Source organism: Rhagoletis pomonella, unplaced genomic scaffold (assembly GCF_013731165.1).
Source record: "Rhagoletis pomonella isolate Grant_MI unplaced genomic scaffold, Rhpom_1.0 Rhpom_scaffold_00546, whole genome shotgun sequence".
Lineage (NCBI taxonomy): Eukaryota > Metazoa > Arthropoda > Insecta > Diptera > Tephritidae > Rhagoletis > Rhagoletis pomonella.
Genome location: NW_023459100.1, coordinates 8,465 through 23,980, shown reverse-complemented (window position 1 = coordinate 23,980; position 15,516 = coordinate 8,465). Strand labels below are relative to the sequence as shown.

The following is a 15,516-nucleotide window of genomic DNA, read 5'->3' as shown; positions in this document are numbered from 1 at the left end:
CAACGGATTTCAGTAAAAAATTAAAAGTGTAGGAAAATCTCACCACTAAAAGGAAATTCACTCACAAAAATGAAGCAATACAGTAATTTCGTTATTTTTTTTATATAAGGACGTAGAACTTGGAGAATGTAGAAGCACTTTTCTCTTCTGTGCCAATTGGAAATGCCAAGTGAGTCCAAGCCCTTCTACACTTGGTCTCTCCATCGCAGTGGGGGCCTCCCTCTGCCTCTGCTACCCCCAGCTGACCACGTCCATGTCCTTGTGAAGCTCATACAGCTCATCATCGCCAACGGGCAAGGCCCGTAAATCTTCCACAAAATCTTTCTCTCCAGTACTGCAAGAGCCACCTCATTGGATGTTGTCATTGTTCATGCTTCTGCTGGAGAGAGGACTTAAATTCTGAATTGCACTTGTTGGCAAGGGTGATTCTCCATTGGAATTCGGTGGTGAATTTACTATCGGTGTTAAGCTGGTTCCCCACTAAACGAAATTCTCTACTTTCTCGAAATTATGTATAACTGCCAACAGTAACGTGAATATTTGTTTGTTGACAGGCGATACTTCGGCTTGTCCTCGCTAATTACCAGACCCAATCGCCTTGCTCCCTTATCCAAATTGGAAATTCGCGGTTCTTGCTACCGATGATGTCAATGTCATCGGCGTACGCCAGTAATTGCAATCTCTTGTAGAAAATTGTTTCTGAGCGATTCAGCTCTGCAGCTCTTATTATCTTCTCCAACATCAGATTAAAGAAATCACATGAAACAGAGTCACGCTGTCTGAAGCCCCGTTTGGTAGCAAACGGCTCGGAGAGGGGTTTCCCAATTCTGGAGTTGGTGGTATTTTTCAATGTCATTTTACAAAGCCGTATCAATTTCGCGCTGATGTAAAATTCCGACATGGCGGCGTAAAGGCAATTCCTTTTAGTGCTGTGAGAAGTGGCTGTGAAGTCGCCAAGTAGGTGGTGAGTGTCGATACTTCTCTCGCGGGTCTTTTCTAAGATTTGGCGTTTTCTAAGATTTGGCGTATGGTGGATTTGCAGCGTCTAAAGCCACACTGATAAGGCCCAATCAGTTTGTTGGCGGTGAGCTTCGGTCTTTCACACAATACGCTCGATAAGACTTTATAATCTATGTTTAGTAGACTGATCCGGCTGTAGATGGCGCGAATGGCGGGGTCGACTTTCTTGTGTCGGGAATGCGTTGTTCTGACCATGTTCTGCATAAGCGTTGATGCATGCACCTTATCAGCTCCTCGCCGCGGTACTTGAATAGCTCAGCTGGTTCGACTTGGTTTCTGGTTTTTCGAACTGGAAACAGCTACGTAGCTTGATGGATTTTTTTATGCTTGAACCTAGTACTGCATACTACGATGTTTGGGTACCAGCGAAGTCGATCAGTCTTAGTCCATTATCGGACGTTTCGTCGTGGAGGCTGGATTTTCTGATGGTGCACCATGGTGGTTCCAAAGACCTCTTCCCTGACCACCCTGACATTGAAGTCGCCAAGCACAATTTTGATATCATGGCGGAGGTAGCGCCCATGGAAGCTATCCTTGGACACTTTGTCTTTTTTCTTTGGTCGGAGCATGGGCACATTTGATCGAGGTGTTGAAAAACCCCGCTCACTGAGGTATTTTCAGAGATATGGCGTTTTCGAATTGGCTACCGAGATAGGTCGATCTTTCACTTAGCCATCGATATACACTGTCATTCGGGTATCCCAGAAATCGCTCAATAAAGTTATGAGAGTGTTACATGACATTTGTTACACTTTAAAAAAAAAAATCTCGCATTTGATTTACTAGTGCGGAATATTTAAGGGAAAAGTGATAATAAGATAAATTTGAAAATATTTATTTTAATTTTACCCTTATACGGCGATTTTAAAGGAAACTTTTAGTTGAAAGCAACAATCGCCTGGCCTTTCAACTGATCGCTTCCAATGAAATTAGCGTCTAGCCAACTTTTGATTCAACTAAGCGCCTCTAAAACTGCCATGAAAATCGCTTCATGTGAACACCGTTTTAGTTAAGTCTACGCACTAATTTTGATGATTGAATTTGTGACCTGGATATACATATATTGACAGATGGTTTACGGGGACGTGAGTTTACGATGTTTACAGGTTTTATGAGAAATGTAGGTATTGAACTTCATACAAACGGCTGAAACAATGGAGTTCTACTCTAATGCCAAATTTCAACTAGGCATTAAAATTTCAAAAAATGTATGCCATTTAAAAAATTGTCATTTAATGCCTAGTGGAGATTCCATATAAGTATCTTGAATAAAATAATTTAAAAATCGTAAAAATTTTGAATTTATAAAGTGCATAGAATTGGGCTGTTAGTTAAAAAGGCGTTCAGAAGTGAAATAACATTAATTCAAAAATAGTCTTTATTTTTTTATGTAACAACATATTTATGTACGTTTTACAAGACTTTATGTTTTTTATATACTTAAATAAATTCCTTTAAAATACATTAAAAAAGGGAGGTAAGAACTTTATATGGTGTTGGAAGTAAATAATGATTAAGTAAGAATGGTACATTAAATGTAATTTGCTAAATGAGGTATTTCTTTACACATCTCAAAGCACCGCCAAAGAAATCCGATGCAAAGTTAATAAGTATGTATTTACGAATGTAATCGGAATTCAGCAGAGTATAAACATTTACTTTTAATAAGAAGCAACTAAATTTAGATAAATACGCGTATTTTCAAACATACACAGCTATAATTCTTTACATAAAAATTTATGCATTTATAGAATGTAGTTAATAAAAGATTAAATGTCCAAGACTTTTTGTAATCTTTCTTCTTCAAACGAAGTTTCACAACTATCAGCGCTAACCATATAGAAACTAAATGGAATTTACATACATACATTTGTATGCATGCAAGTATGTAGTATGTATGTAAGTATTATTGTCCTTTCGAAATGCAAAATCACTTAAGAGAGAGTTTCAAATAAGCTAAGCTCTATGTTTACAAGCCTTTGTTGAACCAGACTTCAGTAAGCTCGGGATTTAGTTTTTTGATATTTTTCTGCACATCCTCTTCCAGTTTGCCCACCTGAAAGTACATAGAAAGTGAATTTGTGTTAAAGAATAGAGTTAAAAGCGAAACAAATTTTAAACCAACCCCAATCGAAGCACGTTGACTGAAGAATGCACATCCCAGCGGAGTGGCGAATATCAAAACGAAGCCACAGAAAAGGGTTTGAATCGGTGCACTGGCCTTGGGGAAGCGTTTGAGGAGACCACGTTTTTCCAAGGATGAAATCAGCAAGGGCGTTAGCACTATTAAAAAATTGCAAAATAAGTATGCATTTATAACTTGCAATTTAAGAAATATGTATGTACATTAGGGCGAATAAATTTTTTTTTTTTACTATGCGCGTATAGCACACTATGTGCAATTCTAAGCAAATTTGCCGAAATACCAATGGGTGTAAAATCAATTTGAAGTTAGCCAAATTGCAAAAATAGGTATAGAAGAAAATGTGAAAATTTTCACTTTTGCGACCTCTGTTGGAAGCTTTAAGAAAAAGATAAGTGCAGATGTGGATTCCTCTTACAAAAAGAAACCCCTTATAGCAACTACACTACAGCAAAATGCTAAGAAATCTATTTTCGCTATTTGGCAAACTCCAAATTGATTTTAGACCCGTGGTTACTTCGGCAAATTTGCTTAGAATTCCACGTAGAATCCTTCTGTGATAGTCGCAAAAATCACCCATACAAACAGCCCCGCCCTAATGTACATACGCATATAAAACTTACCCATTCCCGGTGCAGCCATAGCAATTCGACTAGCCACCACTGCAGTGATGCCGGCAGCAGCCGCTTTCTTCGACACACCCAATTCGTTGTTCTTTTCATCCAGCAAAGTAACGCCGTTTTTCAATTCCCTTAAAAATTCAATAGAAATTACTGTATAAATACAATATTTGTACTTTATTCGGAATAAGTATTGGAAAATACTTACTGCAATCTCATCATCGGCACATTAATGCAATTTGCTGCGGCTACCGCTGCCAATGGCACCAGGCGACCAATTAATGGATTCAAGTTCTGAAACATTAAAAATAGTGTTGAGTAATGAATACAAAAAGAAATAAAACAAATTGTTATACTAAATTAAAATAAGGTAATGAATTATCAAAATTACACAGACTAATCAGACATCTAACATAATTCACCGAGCTATATTCTCATGTAAATAGATAGCCGAGCTTCGAATAATAAAGCGTTTTGTTATAGAATTTGATAGAGTGCAAAGTGATTTTGTTTTACTTCTAGGCAGCCCCATTTTTTCAAGGTAAATATATTTTATAGGACCGCTAAAACCCCCAGAAAATGCATTGGGTGACCAATAAAAAATCTTTAGTATTAAAAATGGTTAAATAAACAAATGGATATGAATATTGGAAGTCTCCTAAAGAGAACCAGGGTCTTCCGATCGAAAAAATATAGATTTTCAGGAGTTCTAAATCATTGTTTTTTCCCCATAAAATATACATGGACAACTTTGAGCGCTTTGAGCGACTTTTAAATATTTTTTTATTTCAAAATAATTTTTTTTTTTTGTGGTATATAACAATCCTAGGGAGTGGCGGCCTTAAAATTCCTACTTTACTGTTTTTGGACCACTCTAATGTACATATACACATATTAATTTTCTTCTTTTCAGACATATCCTACCATTTAACTTGTTCATGTACTCACACATTTTTTTTTTTTTGAACTTTGAATTTAGTATCTTTAATTTTTTAACAGTGGGATCCAAAATGCCATAGATGGCCATAAAGTGAAATTTAAAAATCAATTGACATTGTGATAATTTCTACCGGGTGTTGTGCCTATAGGCATTATATATTTCCACTTGAAGTGGTTATAATGCCAATTGCAAATAAAGGCCTTATGTCACCCGACCAAAATTATTTCACCCCACCAAATGACTATGTGCACTTTTCTGCTCTAATACTCAATAGCAAAATTTAAAAGTTGTTCTGTTTAATGGTCATATGTCACCTAAAAATATTTTCAGCAGTTATAAAATGTATGCTAATAATTAGTCGACTAGTTGACCAACCGGTTAATCAAATAGCAAAAGTTGCTTAAAAAATAGTCGACTTCACTTAATCGACTACCCGTTTCCTTTCGACCTTTTCAACTAGACGAGTAATCATTGATTTTTCGACTAGTTGATTTTTATTTCAGTAAACATTGTTTTTTAATACTCAACCGCTCTAATAAAAAATTTTATTTTTTATTTTTATAAAACTGTCACTAATCGAATAATTTCGGTCAGACTAGATAAAAAGTGAAAAACTTTGATGAAACTTTGTTTATTTTTAACCAACTTTATAAAAAGGAGAAGGTTATCAATTCGTCAGAGTATTATTATTTTTTTTTTGTGTATGTTACCGCATAACTTTGGACCACATAAACCGATTTCTATAATTCTTTTTTAAAGGAAAGGTGTTTCCTCACAGGTGGACGTGATTCGGTTTAAATCCGATTTTTGTATCATGAGGAAATTAACGATAATCTTAAATTTTGTTTTTTGCTTAAAAATTACATGTTTTAATTTCTGTACAAAGTTTTAAACCTAGATTTCTATGGGTTTTCTTATCTATGTATGTATTTATATAAAAAAAAAAATATTAAAATTGATAAATAGTCAAAACTTGTCGATACGTGGGTGTCGTATAGTTATGATAAGCACTATTTAAATAGTATGTAGTACCGGCGGCTTCCTCTGCAGGGTTCTATATATCTTCCTCACAATCGCCAATTTGTCTACTCACCTTCACTAGCCTGTTGAGGGAGAGTGCTGTGGTCAGGGCGCCACCAGTTGCCAATACATACGAAGTAAGCAATTGCCTGGAAGAGAAACATTAAAAGCCATAATACATATATATGTATGTACACATGTATATACATACATATTGCTAATTTACTAAAAAACCGATGCCTCGTAACCGCACAAACCTCGCAAATAATGCGATTTTCCATACAAAGTTATGTAAGTTAACGAGGTTTATGTGGTTACGAGGCATTTAGATGAATTGCTCTAGTGTCTTAAAATTTCTGCTAAAATCATTCCACTTGGGAGTATGCATTTCTATTTCACATAAACCTCGAAAACTTACTTAATTTTGAATGGAAAACCGATTTATTTACGAAGTTTACGCGTTAACGGGGCATTTACGCGTTTAGATGAATCCCATATTTATTTCGGCCCTCAAAAATATTTGGCCAAGTTCAACCTTTGAAAAAATAACTGTTCAGTCCCTGTTTAATACATACATATATAATAAATAACAATCATAACCTAGTTCCTGCTTTTTGTGAGTCAATTGAAATTTCTAAACGCGTCCCTTGGAAAACCTCGGTTTTTGAATTGTGTCAGTCTTTTCGGAAATGAGCGATATTGAATGTTCATACATATATACAATGTGTACATTGTACATGTACATTGTATATACATATGTAGATACAAATAGTCGCGTGTGAATATACATATTATACATACATATATAGGTATATAAAAACGAATTTGTCGAACTCACAAACAAACGCTTAAATTAGCAAAACACTTAAGCAGTTTTTTTTTGTCGAAGGTGTTTCCCATTTTCTCCATACAAAAAAAAAAATTGCCAAACATACTTTGTATGAAAGAAAAATTGCTTGAACAAAGAAATTGCAGCGATCAACGGTAAGTCCTCTCTACTTCAAACATCCACTTTATAAACTAAGCTAAAATTGAATGGACTACAAAACTGCATACTTCAATAAATTCGAAAAAAATCGGATTAAAAAGTTTGAAATTTTAAAGAAAATCTGTTAAAATTCATCGAATTTTTATAAATGTTCAACAAAGTTTGAAATTTTTTAAATAAAGAAAAATTGCCAAAACCTGCTAACATTTTTCTTCCCTATTAACATTCTCTCCACCGTATACACATACATATCTGTACATATTTACATACCAAATATATACGTGTGTGTATTTTGAAATAAACACATCTGACAAACAATGAAATGACGACAATGAAATGCGAAATGAAAGCGAGAGTAAGAAAAAAAGTAGGTATATCCGAACGTATGAATGTATGTACATATAGGTATAGTACATATAGAATATTATTATAAAGATCTTTGGCACTTACTCTTGAGAAATGGGTGTCTTTCCTGAACGGTTTGTATAGTTTACAATTGCGTTGAATGTTTGATTGACCCATTGCCAGAAGACGACGGCCGGTATGGATTTATAAAACGACAGCATGCCTATGAGAAAAAAAAAATATTTGAAGCAAAATAACAATTCAGCGGGTTTTATTAACTGATTCCATAACAAAGATAACTTAAAACTGCATACAATTTATTTAATTACATACATACATACAAATATATGTGTACTTTAAATTTGAAGAAAATTTTCCCTGACAAAATCTTCTCGAAGTTAATTTACTCTCAAATATGTATGGAGTATCATACCAAAAAAATTGCGGTTTTTCCACCGGAATCATAAAATGTTTTATATTTTAAGACTTCCGCCAGAATATTTCGGAAAAATGTCAAGATTTAAAAATACCTCTAAAACTTTCATTACATATTTTGATTCCGTTGATAAAATTTTCCAACATTTTTATGTAGACGTTTTAAGCTTAAACTCTTCTATTATAAGAGGTGATTTTTCGAAGAAATATTTTTTAAATTCAATTTTTTTATAAAAATTGGATTTTTGGAGGTATTTACAAATGAATCCAACTCAGGTATATCTTAATATTTTTCCGAAATATTTTAGCGGAGGTCTTAAAATATAATAAAGTACCGCCTTTTTTGTATGGAAAATGATGCATCCTAATGTACATATCGTCGTTTAAAGTACAAAACCGCGTATCAAGAAAATGCAAAACCGCGTATGTGAGGTTGCGTAAATTATTTTCTGTAGAGCAAAAACACCCATATTTCAAATAGTTCTATTTTTTATAAAGAAATCGTATTTCTGGCTAGTATATTTCAGGACGAATGTATAAGGATTGAGCCAAGAGCTTGTGTGAGCAAATCAAATTTTTGGCAGCCAATGTCAGTTACGCGATTTTGCAGAATGACGATACGCGGTTTTGTACTTTAAACGACGATATGTACATACATATATGTAAATGTTATAGAAGAGTGCCTTGTGAAACCATTTAATTGAAAATTGTAATTATTGCTGAAGTCAGTAATAAGACCAATTACAACCCTGAAGGACTATAGCGCTCCTGATAGTGTCATTTACTCTTGAAATTCTTGGTAGTGTCATCGAAAACAGTTCTGAAACTAGTTCCTGGATCAAATGAGTTAAAATTTTTGCTGGTAAAGTTGTAACCAACTGGAAGAATGAATTGCTGCTAATTAAAATATATGTACGAGCAATGCATGTGTATGCAATGGATCTTCATAAATATAGAAATTGATTTAATTGTTGTAAATTAACTCAGCGCTTGGCGCGCAATTCCTCGCAAACGCCAAATGCAATACCACGATATAATTTTTTTTTTTAGATTTAAGTAAACAAGCAATATGAAGTATGTAAATAGACTAGCAAAATTTGAGTTAAATTAAAATTATCAAAGACTATATATGTATGTATACTACATACATATCGACGGCTGAGTGGAAGATCGACCTATCTGGGCAGTCAGCGTTACTATATCTATCTTTTGGAAACAAAATTTCTAAAAACTTAAAGAAATTAAAAAATAAATTTAAACAATAAAACTAAAAATTTGAGAAAATTAAAGAAAAAGGAAAAAAATTAACTGAAAAAGTCTCTAACTATTAAATTATATTGTAAAATATTTATTCTTTAAACAATAAAACTTAAAAAGTAAAAGAAAAAAATTTAATTAAGAAATAAACAAAAAAATCCGTTGCCGAGGATTGCACTCGGATCTCTCGAGTGGCACGCCTGTCAGTGCCAAAACTTCCTACCAAAGTCCCCCAAAACTTACCAAAATTTTATTTAAGTTTTAAATACTTTGTTTTAATGCCAAGTTTAGTAAAACTGTAGATAACATAACATTTAGAAAAACAAATACACAGCTAGTACAATAGACTCAAATTAACTACGTATAACAATTCATTTTAAGTCTGTTTGTCTATTTACACATACATATTATTATTATTAGTTGCGATCCCGTACGAGTCCGGACTAGTCAGAATTAGTCAGAATCAGTCAGATTTTACTGGAAATCGATCCCGTATTCAGTTCTCTGACTACTGAGAGGACAAAAAAGAGAGTAAATACGGTTCTCTCTCTGTCAGAAGTTACCAGTTTTAGTCCGAGAATTTGTTGCTGGTAAATTCTGATAAATGTGTCAATGTGATCAGCTGTAGTGTGTTTGGCAACCAAATTTTTTAATTACTTGTTTAAGTGGATTCTAATGAATTTGAAAGTATTTTTGGTAAAGGTCTATTGTGCTTAACCCTAACTGTAATCACTCCAACCTTATCCTCTTTAAGAAGTTAGGCACTTTGGAGGGCGTCATGTTATTGTGAGTTTCCGAGTGGTTCAAAAAAGTTTTACAGCTTTCCACAAGCCTGCTGCCGTTTTAAAAGAGTCTAAGGCCTATAACCTGCCTGACTATCCGACATAATAAATATTTAATTTGGCCCTATTTGTCCCTCTACAGAGACTTCGATTGCGAAGACTTTCGCCTGGAATATAGTGGGGTATGTGTAAATTGGGACCCTTCGTCAATCATAGTTATTATCACTTCACAGCTGTCCCTTTCAGGAATTCTAACTTTGTACGATTTGTAGCTGGATAGCTCAGGATTATCCAGAAATAGCTTTAGAACCTCCAAATGACCCCGAAGATCCCAAATTTTCTTGCTGATCATATTGGGCAGTCGTAGGGTGCTTCAGTAGGCCTCTTTTTCAAATAGACAATGGAGGAATGCCTGTAATGACACCAAGGGCATCCGTTGGATAGCTTCTGTAATGGGCACGCGGGCCAGTCGGTGTAGCTTGCTAAAGGTGGAACCTGCCTTTACTTGTGTAGCTTTTGGCCACAAGGTCAGTGCGGCATATGTCACAACGGGTCTTACTACCACATTAAAATACCAGTAGGTTAGTTTTGGTGATATCTATTCTTCAAGACTTACAATGAAGTCTCTGTCAGGTGGACAATGATGGACTCCACCGGTGAAATATTCGTGTAAACAAGGTTGTTAAAACGCTTGCAGATACATATTTCATATTTTATATTTTATATTTTTCGCAAATAACTATTATTGTCGCGGAACCTACCAAAATCCAATCTAGCCTACCAACCTACCAAATGGAAAAAACCTACCTGGTAGGAAAGGTTGCCAACACTGCTCACTGGGCTATTGCGACTGTTACAGCAACGTAAGCGAAATTGAAATGTATTGAAAACAAACAAAAAATTTCATAATCATTCTTTAAAAAGTTAAGTAATGGTTTTTCTTTACTTAACTTTAATGTTCATTAAATGCTGACTCTGAGAGGGAATATATTCAGATCATTACTAAGGAACCTTAAGTAATCATTTAACGACTCTGAGTGCGGCTGTAAAAGTTCTTTGTTTTCAAACAATTACATCAATTACTTAAGTTGATATGGCTCTTAACCCTCGTATGGTTTAAGAGATCCCTAGGTACCTATAACATTTTCACGAGTCTGATATTTCAAAGTGGTAACAACAAGTAACTAAATAGTAACTAAGAATGCTTTGTAGTAAATATCTACTGACTTAGTTGGCATGGTATTGAGCAATAATTGTTGATTGGTTGGTTGCAGTGATTCCTAGTAGCAGGCTTCTTCTGAAGGGTGCGGAAATTTGTATTATATGGTAGCCCTATTCATACCGGATATTTGCATAGGCGCCCATGGTAGATGCTACAATTTTGAAAATTTCTGTCCATGATCTATTAAGCAGATCTAATGCAAAACCTCGTATGGGAGGTTGCCCTGAGGAGAGAGTAAAACTTGTCTAATTTCAAAAACGGGTTTCTCTTTTATCCCTAATTATCTCTGCTTCTTATTTCAAAGTATCGATATTTTAGTATGAATGGATAAGGGCTTGATGCCAGGTGATCAAATATCTTTCTTGTTATGCGGTTTTCCAATGCCTCGATACGCGGTTTTGTAGTTTAAGCGACGAAATATTTATCTGACATCATTTCTCAGTCAGTCCAAGGCAACACAGAGTAATTTCTATTCAGATTATTCTAAGAGGTCAAACTAGAGCCACCGCTTCGAATTTATCCAAACAGACTCCTGATTTTGCCACTTCATTAGTTTTCTGATTGCCTTCGATGTTTCTATTCCCGAAAACGCACACTAGAGAGACTGTCGCAAATACATTTTGTATATCTTAACCATCAGAAACTCGGTAATCGGAATTGCTATAGCCTCTCCATATCGCACTCGGTCTCTTCTCCATTATCTCCGGGATGGGAATCGCACGTCAAGGAGTCATATTTTCGCCTTTTTCATTCTCAGCAACTTCCATTCATTAGTAGCTACTACATATGTACTAATGCGAAGTCTGAAGGAATTTGAATTGAGAACCACCTCATTAGAAAGTCTGTATAATTCCATACGTGAGAATTACTATACCTTCCATAATTTATAGATAATGCCAAAGTAGCATTTGTGAAATATACGCATTAAAAACTGAAAATAAAATTTATTGGGATTTCTATTCAACAAATGCGCCGTTTATTTTGAAAGTGGCATAAGTTATTTCCCAATTCTTGTACTTAAATGACCGATTACTGGTATGTGAACGCATCGGTTAATCGATCAACTTCATCAACCAATAGCAGAAGGTTTTGCCTTTAGTTTATTAGTTTACGACGATAGAACGAATTGCAAATGCATTCGGTTACAACTAGCCGGTCATATAAGCACAATAGCTGGGAAGTGGTTTACGCCACTTAAAAAAAAAAAAATCATCGTCTAGAAAATTTTCTATTACTGTCTCATAAAAACTGACATTCGCTCCGGCATACTTTTGATTATTCATGGCGTAATGTGTTTTATATTGATGATCACTATCAGCTAATTTGCAAACAAATAATCTACATGAAGTCAAGGTTGTTAGTTCGTCTGCTAGCAATGAAAAGTTCATCTTAATAGTATATTTATTAATATTTTAGTAAGATTACTTATACAAAATACATACTTACATCCTGTAATCAAAGTGTTCATTGGCACTTGTGCCGACATACGACCAATGATTAGTGACTTCTCGCCAGTATCGGGATGAAATGCTGAATCGTACAAGTATTTGGCGCGCCACAATTCCTCAACATTTTTGCACTCTGGCACCGGCTTGCCGGCACGATAATTGTGAATAATACGCTTAGCGCGCTCCAGTTCGTCATCGCTGGCCAAAATATTGAGTGGATTGGTGAGCAGGAAGAAATGTTTGGCACGATTTAGATATGTGCTTTGGTCATATTTGGGTTGATCGATATCGATGGTTGGCAGTGGCGTGGCGACCGCAGTTGTTGTTGTTGCAGTTGATGACATATTTAGCGTATCTATAGTATGTATGTGCGTGGGCAGTGGGGCTGTTCGGGCGGCTTATGTTTTAAGGGACACTTGAAAAATGAAAATTTTGAAAGGTATTTTATATTTTTATAAATTCACGATTAAATTAAGATACATTAAATGTTTTGACAATTCTGCTGTATGTAGTTAAGGGATATGTACTATTGTGCAAGTTTGTGTGAGAGAACGCTTGCGTTAGAGAGAGCGAGAGTCCAGGTAAAATTCAACCTGGTCTAATGCTTCAAGAGAATTTAATACGTGTAAACAATTCGCTCCGCGTTCATAAGCAAATACCTATGTATGCATAAAGGGTGGTTCAAATACAGGTTTACTTTAAAGTGAAAATAATGAATTTTAATTATCTATGAAATATGATTTCACTCATCATTGTCAACCTTAATGGTTAATGACCTTATTTGCACTTGTTTACGTTATTGCCTAGTTGTGGCAAATATTGCTAACTTATAAGTCGTCGTATAAATTGGTATACATACATATCGTCGTTTAAAGTGCAAAACCGCGTATCAACAAAATGCAAAACCGCGTATCAGCGAAATGCAAAACCGCGTATGTGAAGTTTTAGAAATTATTTTTTAAAAGGGTAAAAACACTCATATTTCAAAATGGTTCTCTTTTTTATAAAGCAATCGCATTTCTGGCTAGTATATTTCAGGACGAATGGTTAAGGATTGAGCCAAGAGCTTGTGTGAGCAAATCAAATTTTTGGCAGCCAATGTCGGTTAGGCGATTTTGCAGAATGACGATACGCGGTTTTGTACTTTAAACGACGATATGAACATTGGGATTTTAATTTAGTATTAACTAACGATTTAAAATGCTCGAAAAGCCAAAATATCGTATCGTAAAAAGAAAAACCATAAAATATTGATTAAAAATAATCGAAACAAATTTGTCATACATGTACATATATACAATATTAGACTGCATCACTCCCCATACAAAAAAAAATAGGTACGGGTTTTCCATTGTGATTAAAAATCTGATATATTTCCAAAAAATTTTTTACCAAGAAATGCATGTTTCGTCGGTCGGTATTTCTAGATTGGGCGGGAAACTACGGGTTCGTCTCTCTTTTAGCACACATTTCCGTATATTGTTGTAATATATGTATAAGCCCCCCGTTTCGCATGCTTGAACCACCCTGTATTTATACGCATAGGTTTTGAGATTATAATAATAATAATTTTTTTATTTCTTTGTGTATTTATGTATAATATAAAATATATATTTTTCGAAGAGTTTCACTTTTTATTCTTTGTCATTTACAAGTAGCAAAGCTAAAGAATAAGACGACAATGCCTATTGATTTGCAAAGGAATGCGCGGGCAGCAGCAATTTTTAGTGGCTCTTATCATATTCAATGCTTATACATACATACATACATACATACATACGTACATATATTTGTTTGTACAGTGACTCAAACAAGTGACCATGTGTGGATTTTTAATTTTATTTTCAAATATTCACAATGTTTTTCAAGTTAAATAATTTTTGATATTTTTCTATAAAAATATTGTACAAGCTTTAACCAGAACCTTATAAATCAAAGTTTTAAGCTTTAAATAAAATTAGGGAGAATTCAAAAAATTTTCATCAAAATGTCAAACCTTTTAATCTGAGCCTATAGAACTTTGTATGGTTATGCAGTTTTATTGCCCATACAATTTTTTGTTGCAAGTTTCAACCGGATAAAAAATCGCGTTGTTTTTTTATATATTTTTTTGCTGATGAATTTTTGACTTTTTTCGATATAATCATAAATTTCTTATGAAATAAAATGCGAAAGACCATTCAGATTTAAAAAATCAACTTGTGGTCACTTGTTTGAGTCACTGTATGTATGTATATCGGTATGAACGTATAAGTATCTATACTCTCGGATCAGCTGTATGTCGGCAAACGCCGAATGGGCGCGGACTCCAAGTGGTATTACCAAAGTCAATATCCAGTGCACTTAAAGGCAAGGCTTATAAAGCAAAAAAAAAAAACTATATGTAGTATGTATATGTTCTAATATGCACAAACAGGTATACATATATACACACACATGTACATGGGTACCAATAAGTGCAATCCATACATCGTTTTTGCCATCGACCTCTTGTCCTTTTGTTTTTACTGCTTATTGCCAAAGAATCTTACATAATTGCGGCTGCTAAGGAATTTAAAAAATCGAAGCACAAAATGTAAATATACATATCTACATATTTTTTGCACATTATAAAATATGTTTTTTGTTTGTTTGGTTCTTAGGTATATTGATTTAACGCAATTGAAATCACAATAAAGTGAATCACCTGCTTAAAATTCGTATATATTTTCTTATTTCTTGAGGTATTTTACGCCACGCGATTTGCTTCGAATAGGTTGGTTGCTTTTAATTATTTTTTGCGTCCCACTCCACCATAAAATATAAAAAACCAACACCGCCTTATTTTTCTTGAATGTATGTATGTACGGGTATTCACGTCGCGCGTTCGAAATACGATTTTCAACTGTTACCGTCGGCAATATACGGAAAACTGACAGCTGAGCGATAACCAGTCTAAACGTAACCGTACCAATTCCATACTATATTGTTGCTTCTATACATATTAAACAACCCACCAGACATGGCACATACTCTGCATAAATAGGCTGAAAACAACCCGGCGTCTGCGCTTACTCGCATTCCTATCTGAGGCAGCAGCACAACCTTCCAAGTTAAAAGATATCAGCAGTGGGTATGAGTGCGCAAATGTTGAGCAAACTTTGCACTATAGCAAAGAAAACTTTCTAAATGCTCTTCGTTGTACTCCCAAAATTGAAAAATAAAAGCAGAGAGAGAGAAGCTGCTTCTCTGACAAACTTCTGCCCATCTGTTTGTGATTAACCCAGCAGTGTGTTGGCCGTCGGGTGGCTGAGATA

General features: G+C 34.7%; 1 protein-coding gene across 1 annotated transcript; it reads right to left on the bottom strand.

Annotated features, from left to right (window-relative positions):
• Positions 1-2,830: 2,830 nt before the first annotated feature.
• On the bottom strand, positions 2,831-15,302 carry LOC118751125 (sideroflexin-1-3-like). The gene is made up of 8 exons (XM_036485895.1): positions 14,907-15,302; positions 12,219-12,635; positions 7,182-7,299; positions 5,817-5,892; positions 3,992-4,077; positions 3,787-3,914; positions 3,146-3,303; positions 2,831-3,076 (listed from the first exon to the last, which is right to left on the bottom strand). Exons 2-8 carry the CDS (start codon positions 12,562-12,564, stop codon positions 2,990-2,992), a joined length of 999 nt encoding a protein of 332 aa, XP_036341788.1. The 5' UTR covers positions 12,565-12,635; positions 14,907-15,302; the 3' UTR covers positions 2,831-2,989.
• Between the last annotated feature and the right edge of the window lie 214 nt (positions 15,303-15,516).

Coding starts and splice junctions, on each gene's coding strand:
- LOC118751125 (XM_036485895.1), bottom strand. CDS start 12,564: ATGTCATCAACTGCAACAACAACAACTGCGGTCGCCACGCCACTGCCA. Junction 7,300..12,218: donor GAACACTTTGATTACAGGAT/GTAAGTATGTAT, acceptor TTTTTCTCATAG/GCATGCTGTCGTTTTATAAA. Junction 3,077..3,145: donor GTCAACGTGCTTCGATTGGG/GTTGGTTTAAAA, acceptor ATGTACTTTCAG/GTGGGCAAACTGGAAGAGGA.